Consider the following 18,102-nt stretch of genomic DNA (forward strand, 5'->3'; position numbering starts at 1 on the left):
GCGCTGAGTCCTGCGTGAGCGCAAGGACACCACCGAAGCAGCTCCGGAACACTGGACACTGGCCCCTGCCCCTGCCCCTGCCCCTGCCCTGCCTTCCCTGCGCCGCGGGCTCCTGAGGCCCCGTTAATGGGACGCCAGCCGCTTTCTCGGCTACAGCAAAACCGCACCGGCAGCCTGGCCGTCCTTCCCCTGCCACTCAACGTGGGGGCTGCACAGCCGCGGCGGGCAGGGAGGCCTCGGGAGCTGCCCGAGAAGCTTCGGGGCCCGTCCGGTGTAAACGGAGAAGTGCGGGGTCGCCCGCGGCACCCTCCTCCGGGCAGCCTTGGCGCGGAGCCCAGGAGGAGCCGGGAGGCCGCTGGCGCCCTCCGGCACCCTGCGGGCATTGCTGCTCCAACAGGAAGACGACCCTTCCCCAGTGGCACACCGAGGAGGGGTGCCGCCCACGCGCGCCAGTGCGCCCCCTGCAGGACCCTTGGAAGAACACCCGGGAAAGAACAGAACGAGAGGGGAGGGGTGCCGCCCACGTGCGCCAGTGCGCCCCCTGCAGGACCCTTGAAAGAACACCCGGGAAAGAACAGAACGAGAGGGAGCAAAAGAGACCAGGTCTTTTACCATCTTCTTGGGTGGGGGATCCATCGTCTTCCTCCATCACGTCGTTCCCCTGCAATGGAAGGAAGGCGCGGTGAGTCTCCCGAGCCGGCGAGGGAGGGCGGTCGCCCTTGGACCATGCGGAGGCTGGGGCGCCGACCAGCCGCACCGTCGGAGGACGTCCACGGGCACTGCCGTGGGCCCTCTGCGCGCACGCTCCGGGGGGCGGGGGGCGGGGGGCAGGCTGAGGACACCGCGGGCCCTGGGGCCACGCGGCGTGCCCTGTGCTGGTCGGGGCTCGGCTGCAGGAGCACTGTTCTCAGGCTGTTGGGACGTTGCTTCCACATGTACCCTCTATTCGGCTCAAATAAATTGTTATAAAAATTTAAAAATGGCCCTGGCTGGCGTAGCGCAGTGGATTGAGCGCGGGCTGCGAACCAAAGCGTCGCAGGTTCGATTCCCAGTCAGGGAACATGCCTGGGTTGCAGGCCACGGCCCCCAGCAACCGCACATTGATGTTTCTCTCTCTTTTTCCCTCCCTTCCCTCTCTAAAAATAAATAAATAAATCTTTTTAAAAAATTTAAAAATGGAAAGGCCCAACTGTATATTCATGGGCTGAAGGCTGAAGGAACCCTCCTGAAGAGGTTTCACTCCAGGGCTGTCAGGCAGAGGCAGGCCCGGCCCGGGAGGCCCGGCAGGCTGGGGGAGACCAGGTCCGAGGCGCGGTTAGCGGGCCCGCCAGGCGTGTCAGCAATGGCCTGGGTCGTGGTTTCACATGTCCTGCTTTCTCAGATGGCGATAAAAGGCCAGTGAAAAAGCAGAGAGGGGGATCTGAACACTTTCTGGAATCCCCGAGGGCTGCGAGCCCTACCCAGACACTCCTGTGAGAACATGGGGCTCAAGACAAAATTCTAGAGGAAAAAAGAAAAAATTCTAGAGCTTTCCCTGAGGGCTGGGCATTCCACGACCCTCCACACACCTGGGTCAAGGCACTCCTTGGCTGAATTGTGACCAGTCTCCCCGCCCCCATTGGTACAGAGGGTGGGGGGCAAGCAGAAACCAGGTCGCTTTGCTGGCCCCGGTGCCAGGAAGCGCCCGAGACACAGCCATCCTGTGTAAACAGTCACTAAGTGACCAAGGACAGACCCAGTGTCAGGCCCAGGGTCTGGAGGGTAAGAGTTCCCCCCTCCCAACTCCCTCCAGGCATTAACTGAGACCAGTGCCCCCTGCTGGCCGGACGCGCCATCGCCGGAGCGTGCAGCTGCCCTGGTCCCCTGTACCACCCGGGATCCAAATTCCACCTGGGACAGCCCCATCCTATCTGCCTCCCCAGCCAGTGCCGCGGCCCCCGGAGGCGTTACCTCTGCATCCTGCTCTTCTGCGAGGCCCACAAAGTTGCTGTCTGCAGATGCCGCCACCTGCAAAGGAGTGACAGGGTGATGGCACAGACAGACACCCTGCTGGCCTGGCAGCAAACCCAGCCCCCCCGCCTCCAGCCAGAGGTGCAACAGAGGCGGGTCTGAGGGGGGGCCTGGGGTCATATACCCCCTCGTTGCCATGGCTCCCCTCCCAAGCATGGAGTCCGCAGGGGTCCCCGGCAGATGCCGCAGTGAGCTGCCTGGGACTCCTCGCACAGGGTGGGCGGCCCTGCACCCCCCTCACCTCTCCTTCCTCTGAGGCGGCCCTGCTGTCGGCCAGCGGGGAGGGGAAAGCCTCTCCCTCGTCCTCGGTGCCGGTGCCGGTGCCGGGGGCGATGTAGGAACCCGACATGGAGGAGACGGTGTCGGTGCTGATCTGGGAGTGCCGGCTCTGGGAGGACACCATGGACATGACCGATTGGGCCAGACTGCTGCTGGCGGGGTCTTTGGAGACAGGAGGTGGAGGGAGGAGACGGAGGTCAGGCACGGGGTCTGAGAGCCGAGTGAGGAGCGCGAGCGCTCCCTGCACCGCGCAGCGAGGGCCACGGTGGCCCGGCCTCGCCCTCACCTAAAAGGGTTTCAGGTGTAAGGTTTCCCACGGTTCTGCTCCTTCTCACTGAGAGCTCAGAACTCCACCTCGGGGACCGGGGTCGGCGGGACTGGGAGTGAGACAGCTGCCCGCCCCCGCCCCAGCTCAGTGACACGGCCACCCCCATCCCAGGGGAGGGAGCCCCTCTCTCTCTATGGGGGGCCTACACCTCATGCAGCTGGCTTAGGTGTTAACAAGCGGCCCCCAGGTCTGTCTCGGGGAACCGGGCTGAGGGGAGAACGTGAGGTCCCTCCCTGCTCCCACGTGTACCTTCCGGGGAGGAAATGGTGGAAGACAGAGGTGTCCCCGTGCAAGACGACTGGTCAATGCCTCCTGACGACGACAGGGTCAGGTTCTCGCTGTCCGGAGTGACGCCACACTCCTGGGGGGGGGGGGGAAGGCGGGTCAGACACAGTGGAGGACAGGGAAAGGGCAGGGGGCATGGGGAGAGGGGAGAGGAGAGGGGGCCCTGGGAGGGACTCGGGTCCCCACTGGCACCACATCAATGACACCCAGAGGCGGGCAGTTTCTCTTCTGTCCCTGCTGCTCTCCGGCCCTGGCACGGCTGTCTCCCAGGGGAGGTGCCGCCTGCAGTCGGCACGGCCAGCCAAGGCACAGCGTCTGCTGGGGCCACACAAAGGCAGCAGCTCAGGTGACATAGGTCACCCAGCAGCTGTGACATGGGCACACCCCAGGTCTCCCTGGGATTAAAAACAGCTTTTCTTCTGAAGGAGAAGAATACAAAAGCGGCAGAGGCCGCCAGGCCGGCTGGGCGCCTCCACGTGGAAGCCGGGTTAGTTCCAGCCCAGTGGGGCAGACACAGCACCGCCCTTCCCCCAGCCCGCCCCTGGCAATGCCGCCCCCCACATCAGTCACCCCGGCAGGCGACCTCGCCCCAGCTGGGCAGGCGCCCAGCCTTCCGTGTTCTGTCTCCACGGCCCATTCCTTTTTGACCTTACACCCGGCCTCGCCTCCGCCTGGGCTCCTGCAGCATCTCCTGGCTCAGCCGGCCTCACCTTCCCCCCACCTCCACCCCCTCCACCCCCTCCACCCCCACACTGCCCACAGCAGGGCCTTCAGGACACGGAGCTCTCCCGGAACCACGGACCTGCTCAGAGCCCGCACGCCCCCTCCCACCCCCAAGGTCCGGCTCGCCTCACCTCGGTCCTCATTTCTCAAACTTCTGAGACTCGGCTCCGAGTGGGCTCTCCCTCGCACCTTCTCCTGGTTTCCTGCATTTGACCTCTGCTGCCCCCCTGCCGCCGCACTGTCTGGTCCCTGGCTGGGGCGCACTATAGAGTTCAATTCACGCATTCGACAAACACCTAACTGAGCCACCGCTTTGTGTGCCAGGCACGGTGCTGTCCTCTGTGCACTGGTCCTGCCCCTGCTGGACGTCGAGTCCCTCAGGACGGGACCCTCCCTGTCACCTGTGCGTGCTCCACGGCCCCCAGCTCCCTGCCTTGCCGGGAGTGGCTGTAATGACCCCCTGTTAACTGAAGTCTTTGAGGGAAGCACCTGCCCCCCACCCCCCGCCGCATGGCCTCCCGAGGCCCTTCTGCCTGCCGGGCCTGCGCCCCCGGCGTCTGCAGAGCTCGCTGTCACGCCGCCTCCAGTCTCACTCACGGGCCGCTTCTTAAAGACAGCCACCCCACCTCTCGGCCCGACACCCGCTTTCTCCCCTATCCGTCCAGTGACCCACAGTGCCCTGCACGTGAGTTTTTATTTACTGCCTTTTGTCTCCCTGCACCCTGCCCCTGCCCCGTGACCAAGAACAGAAGCACCGTGCCCTGGCTGGTGTGGCTCAGTGGACTGAGCGCCGGCCTGTGAACTGAAAGTCTCCAGTTCGAATCCCAGTCAGGGCACATGCCTGGGTTACAGGCCAGGTCCCCAGTAGGGGGTGCCTGAGAGGCAACCACACACTGATGTTTCTCTTTCTCCCTCCTTTCCCCTCTCTCTAAAAATAAATAAAAAATCTTTTAAAAATCAGAAAAGAATGTAAGCACCGCAGGCGGGGCTTTGGCAACCTCCCCACTGCCACTGTCCTCAGCCCGTGGAACGGTCACAGGTGGAGGACACAGGCCCCACCGTGAGTGAGCGAGCAGAACAAAGCCTTTGCTGCCGGCGCAGAGAGCGTTCAGGGACGCTGGGGAACGAGCGACTTGCAGGAGAAGCAAGTACTGGAGCCCGACACCCAAGCCAGGGAGGGCCGTGCGGTTACCTCTTCGAGCTGCTGAGCCGACGGCCTCTGAGACAGGTGCGTCTCCGATTCACTGCAGGAACGCTCATCCTCCTCCTCCCGCAGCACGGAGGAATTCTGGGAGACGGACCTGCAAAAGCCCGAGGGGCTGGCAGTGAGCCCGCAGCCCCCAAGAACGCCAGAAAAGGAGGGCGGCAAGGGAGCAGGGCGGCGCGGGGGCCCTGGGCAGGGACCAGGACCTCTGGGTCCGGTGCAGGGAGCGGGGGGGGAAGGTGCACAGAACACCTGCATTTTCTCTGCAGCTCCCTCCGTAACTTGTGTCTGAACTTGAAAATGCCACTGACAGTTTTAGTGTCTTAATATTTTTGTCTATAAAATGCCTTCCTTGGGCCCTGGCTGGCGTAGCTCAGTGGATTGCGCTCGGGCTGGGAACCGAAGCATCGCAGGTTCGATTCCCAGCCAGGGTACATTCCTGGGTTGCAGGCCAGAACCCCCAGCAACCGCACATTGATGTTTCTCTCTCTCTCTCTCTCTCCCTCCCTTCCCTCTCTAAAAATAAATAAATAAAATCTTTAATAAATAAATAAATAAAAGATTAAAAAAATGCCTTCCTTTATCACGACTTGTGCCTAGCTGGACTTAAGTGCTCTAAAGAGACCGGTTGTGACTCAAGGTTGCTCTAGTCTTCAGGCTGAAGGGTGCTCCCTGTCCCCGCCCCCACGGAGAGAATGCATGACACGCTTGTCCATCTGGATCCCCCCAAGGGCCCGAGTGCTTCTTGTTTTCCTCTCCCGAGGGGCGGGACCAGCTACCCGCAGGTGTTGGCCCCAGGTCCTCAGTGAAACGGGAAGCTCTGGGAACAGCCCAGAGGGTCCACCTGCCCTGGGCCCCCAGGACGGGGAGGCCAGCGCCAAGGAGATGAGGGGTGGCGGGACGCCCCCCCCCCCACCAAGGACCCCGGGCCGACACGGCCGGGCGCCGGCCACTCACTTGGAGAGACTCCGTTTGAGCTTCAGTCCTTGGCTGCTGCAGTCGGACAGGCGGTCCAGCGGGGAGAGAGTCCTGACGGGGGGCAGGTGGCCTTCGCTGCCGTAGGCAGGCAGCATCCCCGACAGGTGGCCGTCTCCAAGCACGTGGAGCGGGGGGATCGCTGGGGAGGGCGTGAGGGGCCCGTTGAGGGCCTCCAGGAGAGATACCACTTCGTAACCGGGCGGAATGTTCTCCGAGGACTGGGGAGCAGACGGGTTGAAGAATGAATGAAAGGCTCTTCGTTTAACGGAATGATGCATTTCTTACTCTGCACTGGAAAAACGTCTTTTTTTTTTTACATCGGGTCTGGGGGTCTGTGAAAAAAGCTTCGGTACTAGAGGCCAGAGCAAGCTAACATGCCAAAGGACCCCATATTCCCAGCTTCTGCTTATAGAGCAACTTCTAAACGTTTGTTTTTTTATCATAATAGAAATATACAAGAAACGTTTGTTACAAGAAATCTGGAAACTACATAAAAGTAGAAAGGAGGGGGAAACCCATCAATAATCAAATCACCCAAAAGAATAACCTTATTCGCATCCCCCGTACTTCCCCAGGTTTTCCTCTCCCCTGTTCACACAGGGACAGACCATCTGTCAGTGACAGTTTTGTGACCTGCCTGTCTCCCCAAACAGAAGCATTTTCCTTCACACGTGTCCCCTTTGCAAAGACAGTGAGAGTCCCTGACGGTCCCGCCGGCGCTGGGATTCAGCTGTGCCTGATACTTCTGACTGTGAACATTCTGAGGAGAGTTCTTGTGTGTAAATCTTTTTTTTTTAGATTATTTTCTTGATATTAAATTCGTGGACCTTAGAATACCAAGTATAAATGTGTATAAGGCTCTTGGTACATATAGTTGTTTTGGTGTTTTTTTTCAACGATCTTTCTAGTTACACTCCCAAGAGCAGAACGGAAAACCTGAAAAAGGTTTTCCAATTTGAAAGGTAAAAAATGGCATCTCATCTTAATTTGCATAGTGCAGATTTTTAATGGGGTTGACTTGAAAAAAAAAAGCGACTGTTAACCCACTATGTTTCCTCTTCTGAGAATTTTTTTGGTTATTCGTTGAGCCTTTATCTGCTGTTCACATTCCCACGAATCTACTCAACCACCTACAGCGAAGCTCTGCGCCTCTGCTCTGATGGAAACGCCGTGAACACATTTTTTTTTCTTTAAAGGGTTGGTTGGTTGCCATTTGACTTTGTCATCTTTCACACCTCGGAAGCTTCACAATTTTTATGCAGTAAAATCTGTACGGTCTTTTTTTCCTTTTAGGCTTAGAGAGCCTTTCCGGCCCAAAGTCCACCGGAGAGTCACTGGTAATTTATCCCAGGCTTTTAAATGTTTTGCTTGTTTGCTTTGCCTGTAACATAGTTCACTCGTTGCTCCACGTGGAATTCGTTACCTGGTGAGCAGCAAAGCGCTAAACGGAGGACTTTTCCTCCCCAAACAGCTAACGGATGACGCTGACACCACTTCCTGGCTGGCAAACCCTCCCACTGGTGTGTGAATGGAAGGCAGGCTGGCATCTGCCGGGCTGTACCCACAAGGTGCCTCCGAGCCTTCACTCCGCCATCCTGCCTTCGCTCCGAGGCCAGGAGAAGGGTTTCATCTGCTCAGCTCCCAGCCCCTGAAGCCGTGAACTGGGATAAAGAAAAGCGCCCCCCCACCCCCCAACTTCGAGGATTCCGATATGGACAGTAAACAGCATTCCAATCTGAAACAGCGCCCCCTACCGTGTCTGCATGGGCACGTTCCAGAGCGGCCCCATTGGGGGAAGGCCGGAGGGCTCCGGGCATGCTCAGTGCCGGCCGGACGCCAGGTTCCCAAGCAGGGCAGGGGTGCGACGAGCAGCGCACTCTCTCCCTGGCGATACAGCTCAGTTCCAACGAAACCTGGTGGCAGCCAGCTTACTAACTCCCCCCGCTGCCAGGTCTGATTACTTGCTGCCACGTCGGGTACCCCCCCCGTGAGGGGACACAGTGCTGGCCCGGCAGGGGCCGTGCTCCTGAGCCAGACTCACCGAGTGCTCTTCCGAGTCGGACGTCTGCGAGGAGATGATGGGGTTGAAGCTGGTTGGGGACAAGGGGCCCAGTTTTTTCCTCATGGCTCGGATCTGAAGCAGAGCCCGGAAGGCTGTGCGGCAGGAGAAGGACCGTCAGGAGGACAGCTGGGGGCGGGAGTCGGACAGACGCTGTGACCCCCTCCCCCCAGAGCCCCCGCTGCGCCCACCCTCGGGCGGGGGGGGGGGCTTACGCAGTCGGCAGATGGGGCAGTTGTTGGCCTGGTAACGCAGCGTGTCTGCGCAGGTGTTGCACAGGCAGAGGTGGCGGCAGGGCAGGATCAGGGTGTCCCGGACGTCCGAGAGGCACACCACACACTCCGCGCTGTTGTCGCTCACCTCGTCCTCCGCCACCTGGCCGGGGGGGGGGGGGGGCGGGGCTGGTGAGGGAGACACGGACTCTGTGCGCGAGGCGGTCGGTCTGCCGGAAGGGCTGGGGCGGGCCCTGCACGTTCACGCACCCCGGGCTCCTGGTGCACCGAGTGCGTGCGTTCACAGACTCGAGCTCACTGGTTCCGGGAACTGCCCTCTCGGGCTCCTCCTATGAGTCTCAGGTCTGGCTCCCTCCGGCCATCGGAGCCGCGGGGCCCAGGAGACCACCCAGGGAGAAGAGGGGTTTGCTGCTCAGTATCCAGAGAGCCCGGCCAGCAAACGCGGGCACGGGGTTTGCATTTCCCAAGCGACCCAAGTGTGGCCGTCCGGAATGCGGAGCGGGGAGCTACCCTGCCAGGGCCCAGCCGAGTCCGGGGCCTGGCTCCCGACATCCCCGGACCCCCGCCTCCTCGGAGGTTTTTCTCACTCTGCCCCTTGGGAAGGACACATTATGGAGAATTTCGGGCAGAACTTGCCTTGGACTCTTGCGTGTTGTACTTGTTTTCAATCCCATAGATCTCCTGGAGGAGGTAGCTGACCCCGTCTACCTGAGAGCGCACAGAGAGGGAAGTTGCAGGGCCGCCGAGAGATAAGGGTGGGAACCCACCCCCACCCCCCCACCCCCCCACCCCCCCACCCCCCACCCCCCCCCCACCGCCCTTGGACCGGAGGACCCCAGCATCACCACGAAAAGACAAGCGAAGGGTGCTCTCATTCACTTGGGTTTCCTCTTTGAGAGGAGAAAGGAAATCGGGGGCTTAAGTCCCCAGCGGGAAGCACAGAGGCTCACGGGCACAGCCACACCTGTCCCGCCCTCGCTACTGCCGACAGTTCGGAAAGGCGCAGGCTAGAAAAAGATGGAAGGATCTGCCTCAAAAGATGACATCAGCGATGACACCAAAATTGGGTTTGGGCATCATAAAAATGAAGGAACAGAAGGGAAAGAAAGAGGAGAAGAAATGGGCAAGGAAAAGAGGGGGGGCGCCCTTCACTGCCACGGAGTTTCCACCACGTGGCCAAAGCCCGCCTCTCGGCCTTGTTTCCTGAAGCTCCGACGTGGACCCCCAGTGTCGCTGCCGTGGATGGGGGCCGCGTGGGCACGAAGCTGGCCCTCCCCTCGTTTCCTTACTGGGGGGGCTCTCCACTCCCCTCCTCTGCTGGCCTCTCCCCCCACCCAGCCTGTCACCGCTTTTGTAACCCACTCTCCAGGATGACGAAGTCTGCGAATGCCATCTAGCAACGGAGACAGAGGAATCACTTTCCTCGGGCGAGCCCAGCCGTCGCCCACCCTCTCCTGGCCCCCTGGGGAGCTGGGCCTCCCGCGGGTGCTGGCCTCCCCAGGCGGCACCCTGGGCTCAGGCTCTGTTTCCTCCTCTGCCTCTCTTAACACCCCTTTTAACTCAGTGGCTACATGACAAAGGACATGGGCAACCGATGTACAGGAAGGTGTGATAGACTACTAGTGACCTTGCTAAGAGGGGACAGCACTTAAGCACCAAAATGGAATAATGCAGGATTTCACATGCCCCATCGCCCACGGGAGGTGGCCTGCCAATGTCACGGGCACCCACCGCCCCCGCCTCAGCCTCCATGACTCTCCTCCTTTCGCAGCAGCGGCAGGCGGGCAGTGAGGCCCCAGCTGGGCAGGGCCCCTGGCAGACGCCCGCACGGCTTGCTCATCGTTCTGGAGGGGCGGGCGGCCAGCACACTCTGACTTTTGGAAACGCGCTGGTCAGATAAATTAAGCCAAGGGCTCCAATTGGCCCCGAATCGGACACGGGCATTTTATCCTTTAGCTTAAAATGTGTCAGGCCTGGCATTTCAGATAAATGGGGCTTCTCCCCAAACCTAATGCCAGGAGACAAATCGGGTCCTTTCACTTCGAGAGGCCTTCGCCCAGATAATGGCTGACTCCACACCAACCGTCCTGGGACAAGAAAGGCACCGAAAATTCAGCATTCCTTCCAGGCCGCCCAAGCAGTTCCTGACATATAAAAGCATACCCTTTTGTCACTCTTTGATTTACAAAGGCGGGGGGGTGGTTGGGAGGGAAAGAAGTGTGCTTAGTGAAGAGTAAATGAGAGAGAGAAGGAAGGGAGAGGGAAGGGAGGGAGGGAGGGAGAGAGGGAGGGAGGGAGGGAGGGAGGGAGGGAGGGAGGGAGGGAGGGAGGGAGGGAGGGAGGGAGGGAGGAAGGGAAGGAGGGAGGGAGGGAGAGAGGGAGGAGGAAGGAACTGCCAACAGTCCCGGCCTTCCAATACTCACTACTTGTTTCTGTTTGAGGGGCTTGACACAGAAGGTCCCGTCCGTGTGCTGGAATGAGAACGGGACAGTTGTGACAAGGGGGGAGGCCAGAGCGCCCGGCTGTTCACTGTCACTTCTCCCGGCTGGGCATGTTCTGGGACACCCGCCGCGCGGAATTACAGACCCCCACCCCGGGGCTGGTCAAACCCTTCCCTTTGAGGAGGGGGAAACGAGGCCCACCGGGTTGAAGGTCACGCGCAACTGGGTGGCAGAGCCGGGGCTCAACCCCGGCGTAGCCCCCAGCCTGTTCCTTCGACACCCCCAACCCCAGCCTCCTGGGCCCCCATCTGCTGAGCTCTGGCGGCCGGCGACAAGGGCGACTCCCGTCCTCCCACGGAGGGGTCGGACGTGCCCACGTGAGGCCCGCGGAGCCACTCGCGTACCTTTTCAAAGGTGCCCAGCAGCACGTGACAGTGGCCAAAGTACTCTGGAAGAAAGAAGGGCGCGTGGGTGAGGGAGGAAACCGAACGATACACTTGGATGCCCGCCGACCTCCCCGGCTCCCCGCCACCCGGCACACGTCCGGAGCTCTCGCGCGTGACAGGGGCACGGTGTGGGACCCGGCGGTGGTCCTGTCACCCGAGGGCCCTGGGGACTCGAGTGCGGGGCAGGGCTGTGTGGACACTGCCCAAGCGGCCCCCACGGAGGAGACCACGCTGCCCCGGGCCTTGCGCCACGGGAGGGCAGGGTGTCGGCAGGGGAAGACAGAGGGCCCCCGTACCGTCTCCTTCGTCCACTACTGCGTGCACCACCAAGGGGTAGACCTCCCGGTCCAGATCGAAGCCGAGCTGGAGAGAGAGAGCGGAACGTAAGAGCGGAGAAGGACTTCTGCGTTCAAGTGGCCCAGGAGCCCACCGGAGAGCGGGGCACTGCGAGACCCTCATCTCTGCTCCTCCTCCGGCCACCACGGAGCTGCCCGAGCCCCTCGGACGGACGGCCCCAGCTTCTTTTTAAAATGTCACAGACGAGCCCTGGCTGGCGTAGCTCAGTGGATTGAGCGTGGGCTGCGAACCAAAGTGTTGCAGGTTCAATTCCCAGTCAGGGCACATGCCTGGGTTGCAGGCCATGACCCCCAGCAACCGCACATTGATGTTTCTCTCTCTCTCCCTCCCCTCTCTAAAAATAAATAAATAAAATCTTTAAAAATAAAAATAAAAATAAAATATCACAGACGGCAGCCCCGGAACCCCCAGGTGCTCTGAGCGTGGGTCTCCTGACACTCCCTAAGGGGCTTGGGGGCGAGTTTGGATAGAAAAATGACGAGGTTAGGTGTATGTATCCTTTTACGAGTGTGAAGATGTTACAAGGCTGAAGGTGAGCATGACCTTCGAGCACCCGGGCGGTCCGTGCGCTGCGGGCCGTGGTCCTAACCAGCTCCCGGGCCCGCCCAGGGGTCCCCCTTCTCCCAGCAGCCCGCCCCCTGCGGCGGCGGCAGCTCACCTCGTCCTCCGCCCACTCGGACAGGTCCACCGTGTGCGAGGGCAGGCAGAACTGCTGGCACACGCCCCGCTTGAAGTGCACAGTCTCCGACTGCAGGCTGTTGTCTTTGGGGATGTAGCTGCCAGAGCAGGAGGCAAAGCCAAGTCGGCACGCGCGGCCCCGATGAACCCGCCCCTTTGCGCGGCCCCGAAAGGACCCGCCCCTTCCCCCCTGCTGGTGCGGGTTCTCAGTGGTCCGCGGGCCCGGGGCATGGAGGCGGCTAGACCAGACCTCCTTGGTTTCGGTTTCCTTCGCTTCTGCTTGGTAGTGCCACGCAACCTATCCACGCAGCCCGCTCGGCCACGCAAGGGCGGCTTAGCGGGGCTTTCGAGGCTTCTTAACGACCCGAAGGGCTGAGCGGCCATCCGCCGCCGCACCCACGTGGCTCAGTTGAGAGGGAAAAGGCGCAAAGTGGGTGGGGCTCGGTGGGGGGGGATTCAAATTCGAGAGCCAGGTCTCACCGGGCTGCAGAAAAGGAACGTTGTCCTCCCCAGCCGAGCACGCAGGGCGCAGGCCCCGACCTGGCTGGGAGGAAGGGGCTGGCCGGCCTGTCGCCCGTACCTGGCGATGCCGTTCTGGAACTCCTCGGTGGCCTGGTAGTAGATGGTGATGGCCACGCGGGCGTCGGTGTCAAAGGTGAACTCCACGTTGTAGTGGACTTTGGCCTTGCCGGCCTCTTCCCCAGGCGTCTTCACTTCCTCGGCGCACCTAGGGAACCGGGGAGACGGCGTTGGGCGCCCAGCAAGTCACTGTTTTAAAATGTATCTTTTGGTTGTTTTTTTTTTTTAACTTATATTGTGGGCTTCTCTCCGTGACCCCGACCTCTGGCCTGCACCTCCCCCCGGGGACGCCCGCGGAGGACTCCACGGCGCTGCCTGCCCTGGGTGCTGGGTGCTTTCTGACATTCCACGGCGCTGCGGCTGACGTCCGTGCGCACCTGCCGGGCTTTGTTTTTAGTTTTCATTGTGATCGCCATTACTGGTCACACCATTTCAGACTCCCACTGCCAATAGCCCGTCTTTCCACAGGCTTGCTGAGGTAGCTGCAAGATTCACTTTTCCCCTCAATAATTCTTTATTTGTTTGTTTTTTAAATGCATGAAGTAGAGCCGACAGTGACTCTTCCAGGAAAGGAACGTTCCCCACAAGCACAGGCTGTGCTGTGCAGTCTGACTGGCCCAGACGCAGAGAGCCCCGATCTCAGTGGACGCGGTCAGGCTCGGCACCGGGCACCGCCGTTCTGGGGGGATCCTCTCTAAGGGGCGTGGCTGCCCCTGCCCACAGGAGGGCACCCGCCCCTGGCGCCTGGCCCGAGCGCCGGGGACTTACTTGACCAGCCTCAGCGTGTCCTTCCGAATGTTGATCAGGCTTCTCAGAGTCTTCACGGGCTCTTGGGGCGGGGGCGCAGCGTACGGAAACTGCCGGAGACAAAGCGGGAGAAGGCTGTGTGTTTACAGAGACCGGTGACTGTCCCTCGCCCGTACAGGGCTTCTCGGGTGACAAAGAACAGCCTTGCGAGGCGGGGTGGGCAGGCGCCAGTCTCCCGACGACGGGAGGACAGTGACGTCTGACCTGTCAAGCGAGCTTGCTCAAGGTCACGGCTAGGAGAACTGGGATCTGAACTGGCATCGGAAGAGCGAGATTTCTCTGCTCCCCCAGTTCCGTGCAGCTCACCTGAGTCAGCGCTCAGAATGTGGGTAACTAATACGGGCGCCCACTGCAGTCCCACATACCGACGACACACCGTGGCCGCGTTAATCACGAAAGGCTTTTGCTTCTGACTTTGGATGGCGGGGAGCCAGAGCAAGGTTTGCCCTTCAGTGAGACCACGTGGGGTCTTAGGAATTTGGGGGGCTGCGAATGAAACAGCTGGCCTGCAGCAGTCAGGGAAAAGCCCACGCTCCCTCGGCTGACCGTGGGCAGCAGCAACCTTTCACACGCGAGCCGAGGGCCCTTCTGGCGCCATCAGAGGTTTGGGGTTGTCCAGCATGTACCTTACACGTTCACTCTTGGGGCTCTGAGTCGCGGAGGTTGAGGACATAAGAAAGGAGAACCGGTAACAAATTGAACCGGGAATGGCTTTCGGAAGATCAAGAATGATGTAGAGCGTTCCCAGTATCGTTCTGAAGGTTTGGGGGACGATAAACGATCTTTGCCTATAATTCAGGGAAAGCCCACGAGTCTGTGTGCTCCTTCGGGCGTCTGTCTACCTCCTGGCACTGGCTGCAGGGGCTCCAGCACCCGAGTCTCACCCCCGTGTGCCTTCCCCGGCGTCTGCTGAACGTGGCTCTTGTGCCGGGAAAACACAGCCTACAGCACCTGCGGTTTTCGGGACTCAGCACGACCGCCGAGACTTCACGGGTATGGCTGCGGCCCTTAGGAAAATGCACCCAATCTAAATCGGCAGGTGGGCGTCCAAACGACCCACTCTGTGGGCATCGAATAGCAACATTTCATTTTGTTCACTGATCCATTAAACTTGTATTCTTATAAAATGCATGCAGTTGGTTTCTCTAATGACAAAGTCATACACATGCAAGCAGAAAACTTGAAAAACACAAAGTGCAAAATTGGCCATAATGTCACCACTCGGTGACACCGCGGTTGACGCTGGGGAAGGTCTTCCCCCCCCGGAACTGGGCCTCCACCCCCTGCAGCCCCCCTGCCGCCCCCACCCCCTCTCTGCAGCTACACGCCGGTTCCAACTGCGTGCCCTGTTTCACGGCCTCTTTGTCCTTAGAAAGGCGTGGCGAACATTTTTAAAGTCTGTAATTTGACGACACGACCACACACACTAGCAATAGGAACATATGTGCCTTAATCCGTTCCACATTCTTCGATGTTTAACGTGCATTGGTTTTGCTTTTTTATTTTATTTTTCCGCTGCTGTAAGTGTTGTGGCGAGTGCCTCGCTCCCACATTTCTGCATGCTGGTGTGATTCCCTCCTTAGGACAAAGTCCGGGATGTGGAGTTACTGGATCAAAGAGTAAGCATATTTTTGAGAGCCTTTGAAAATATTTTTGCCAAGCTGTTCTCCAGAAAGCTGATTCCAATCTTCTCTCCTGCCAACAGTGTATCAGGAGGCTCTTACCTGGGCGGGCCGAAATCCCGGGTCACCCCGCATCTGTGGCCGATCCCCCCACCCCACCGGGCTGTCACACTGAAGGAATTTAAAACAATTTTAAAATAAGCTTAAGTAAAAAGTAATTAGGCAGGAAAATCTGACATAAATGCTAGTCTATTCTAAAGCCAAAATAAATGACTTTGGGATTAAAATCTTTTTTTTTTTTCTGGAGTAGCAAAGCTAATCATATACACTTGCACAGGTACTTGGGAGTGAGCCACAACTCCTCCTGAGTGAAAGAAAGGAAAGAAAAAAAAAAAAAGGAAAAAAAGGGTCCTCCACACTCTCCAAAACAAGAAAAACAATCGGGAGGGCAGGGTGGGGGGGAACAAAACCTGTGTTCTCAGCCTTCCGTTTACACTGTTGCCCGAGCCTTAACCCTCTGTCGGCAAGGCTCAGGCGCACACGGTTTGGTCCGCGAGGCCCGGAGCCAACCGCCTGCCTTCACTATGAAAAGTGAAATGGAATTCTAGAAGCTGCACTTAGGTGCCCTTCAGAGCTGCTGAGTTGACTCGCTGCAGAATGGCGTCCGGGAAACGGGAAGACACCCCACAAGCCCGTAGACAGCGGAGGCGGGAAGCCAGGACGTGCCCCAAGGCTTGGCCGCCCCCTCCAGGTGTGGGCCGGGGGGCGGGCTGTGCGCGAGAGGGAGGAGACTGCTTCTTCCCATCCCCCGCCTGCACGTGCCCGGCGCTGGCACCCGGAGCAGCGACCCCCGCTGGTCTTCCCGGGCTGCGCTCCCCCGCCAAGGTGGTAAGATGTCTACCGAGTGCCCACTGTGGGCCAGGTTTCACGCTGGGCTCTAATTTAGATCTCTTTTTTGACTTGACTTTATGAAATTAAGGTAACATGCACGTAGCACAAAATTTGTCACCTTGACCATCGGAGGCACACCGTTCGGTGGCATTAAGTACATTGGCGCGGCGTGCGCCCCTCGCCACCGCCCAGCTCCAGTCCAGATCCGCCCTTATTTAACGTCCCCCACAGGGACACGCGTGTCTGCTGTGGCGGCCGGGCTCTGGGCCCCGGGAGGACGGCCGGACACGCGGGAGAAACTCAAAGACATGCTGGTTCACTGGAGAGACGGAGGTTCTTCAGCATTAACATCCCCGTTCTGCGTGTAAAGAAGCGGAGGCTCATGTCGTCGCCGAGGGTCCCAGGGCTCAGGAGCCGCAGCTCCAGGGTTTCCACCCAGAAGCCACGCCCCCTCCGTCGCAGCCCGCTCCACCGGCTGTTCTGAGTCCGGGATGGTCTGGAAACGTGAGCCGGACGCGGAGGGCCTGATGGTCGCTGCGAACGGCCCGGAAGCCCGTGCAGGTCCCTGGAGCTAGCCCGGACCCTCTGGGTGGCACCGTCTGCTCGACGGCAGCACACGCGGCGGGCACCGGGTGCCACCCTCCCCCAAACGTGAGCGGGAGAGCCTCAGGCCTCCTCAGAGAGGAGCTTTCCTGGAGCACGGCACGACAAAACCCTCGTCTGTGCGCCCCAGCGGCACCTGCAGAAGACACAGGGGGACATCCCAGAGGAGGCAGTGTCAGAGGCCACCGCCGGCCGCCACAGCGGGAGTGGTCGCCCTCCGCCTTCCGCCTAAGATGCGCGCACGCGTGTCACTGATGGACGCGGAGGAGTCTCTTCCAAGGTGTTTTCAGAGGGGGACCCCACCAGGAACACCCCCCTAGTTCCGTCTGCAGGGGGCAGAACTCGGGCGGCTTCCACCCGGTCCTCTGCACGCGCCACAGCGCCCTCCAGGGACAGGCCTGCAGCATCCGTGCTGAATGAGCCCAGATCTCAGAGTGACTTAAATCCCGAACGCCTCGAGCCCAGGATGGGAGGACAGTACGGGTTCAGCCAGATGAACTCCTTCTAGGGGCCCCCGGGGGACTTGCCAGTCGAGGCTCTGCGTGACACTGAGCGAATTTCTCTCCAGCCTTTTACCACCCGCCCCCGCCCCCGCCTTCATCAGTTTCCCTTCACGTGGGCCTCACACTGGCAAAGTGCCACCTGGTGACCAAACGTGGAACTGCCACTGTGTGTGTGAACTACATACACACTTAATGTATGCATATTATGAACCATAAACCCTAGATATTCTTGATTTAATCTTTATTGTATTTTCCCCCACTACTATTCGGTCCCCTTATAACTCCCTCCCCCCAGCAGTCACCACCCTGTTGGCCATGTCCCTGAGTCCTTGTTCCCTCCTGCTCAATCCCTCCACCGCCGAACCTCCCCGCATCCCAGATATTTTCAAACCATTCTAATTTCAACTATTTTGTTAAACTACCCATACAAATGCACTCCCATTCTTGTTGTAGAAAATATGGCCACAGTGCAAACGAGACAGTAGGGTATCTTATGGGGCAATTCCTATAAGTCTATCAAAAGGACTAAAATCCACTCAAAAAAATAATTCATTAAACAGTCTTTTTTTTTTTTTTGCCTGGCTGGTGTGGCTCAGTGGATTGAGTGCTGGCCTGAGAACCAAAGGGTCACGGGTTCGACTCCCAGTCAGGGCACATGCCTGGGTTGCAGGCCAGGTCCCCAGTAGGGGGCGCATGAGAGACAACCACACATTGATCTTTCTCTTCCTCTCTTTCCCCTTCTCTTCCCCTCTCTCTAAAAACAAATAAATAAAAACCTTTAAAAAAATCCTTTAAAAAAAGTTTTGTGGAGAGTATATAATTTGCTAACATCTGCTATTTGTTTCCGGCTGGATCGTGTGCCTCTCCCACCCCCGATCGGCCCCTAGGAGCCCCCTCAAGGGACGCCCGCGCCCTCTGACCCGCCCCAGCACTCTCCCAGCACTCCCTTGCTGTCGGGCACCGCAGGGAGGCCCGGGGTCACTTTGGGTTCCTCCTGTTCTGTCCCTGAAGCCACCGTGCCTCAAGGAGGCAGGGTGGGCCCCGGACCGTCCTTTGCTCACTGGGCCTTGCTGAAC

General features: G+C 59.5%; 1 protein-coding gene across 3 annotated transcripts in view; it reads right to left on the bottom strand.

Moving 5' to 3' along the window:
- Window positions 1-18,102, bottom strand: part of RNF157 (ring finger protein 157) — a 62,508-nt gene that overhangs the window by 9,291 nt on the left and 35,115 nt on the right. For all 3 annotated transcript variants that reach the window (XM_045836430.1, XM_045836432.1, XM_045836431.1), the window contains exons 3-17: window positions 13,369-13,457; window positions 12,602-12,748; window positions 12,002-12,119; window positions 11,283-11,349; window positions 10,945-10,988; window positions 10,523-10,570; window positions 8,736-8,807; window positions 8,082-8,241; window positions 7,849-7,961; window positions 5,787-6,025; window positions 4,818-4,926; window positions 2,867-2,978; window positions 2,252-2,451; window positions 1,951-2,007; window positions 613-661 (exon numbers count right to left, since the gene is read on the bottom strand). In XM_045836430.1, the coding sequence (XP_045692386.1) occupies window positions 613-661; window positions 1,951-2,007; window positions 2,252-2,451; window positions 2,867-2,978; window positions 4,818-4,926; window positions 5,787-6,025; window positions 7,849-7,961; window positions 8,082-8,241; window positions 8,736-8,807; window positions 10,523-10,570; window positions 10,945-10,988; window positions 11,283-11,349; window positions 12,002-12,119; window positions 12,602-12,748; window positions 13,369-13,457 (1,624 nt within the window). The remainder of the gene's footprint in view (window positions 1-612; window positions 662-1,950; window positions 2,008-2,251; window positions 2,452-2,866; window positions 2,979-4,817; window positions 4,927-5,786; window positions 6,026-7,848; window positions 7,962-8,081; window positions 8,242-8,735; window positions 8,808-10,522; window positions 10,571-10,944; window positions 10,989-11,282; window positions 11,350-12,001; window positions 12,120-12,601; window positions 12,749-13,368; window positions 13,458-18,102) is intronic.

The sequence above is a fragment of the Phyllostomus hastatus genome, unplaced genomic scaffold (genome assembly GCF_019186645.2).
Source record: "Phyllostomus hastatus isolate PE091 unplaced genomic scaffold, TTU_PhHast_1.1 phas_contig_210, whole genome shotgun sequence".
NCBI classification, from domain to species: Eukaryota; Metazoa; Chordata; class Mammalia; order Chiroptera; family Phyllostomidae; genus Phyllostomus; species Phyllostomus hastatus.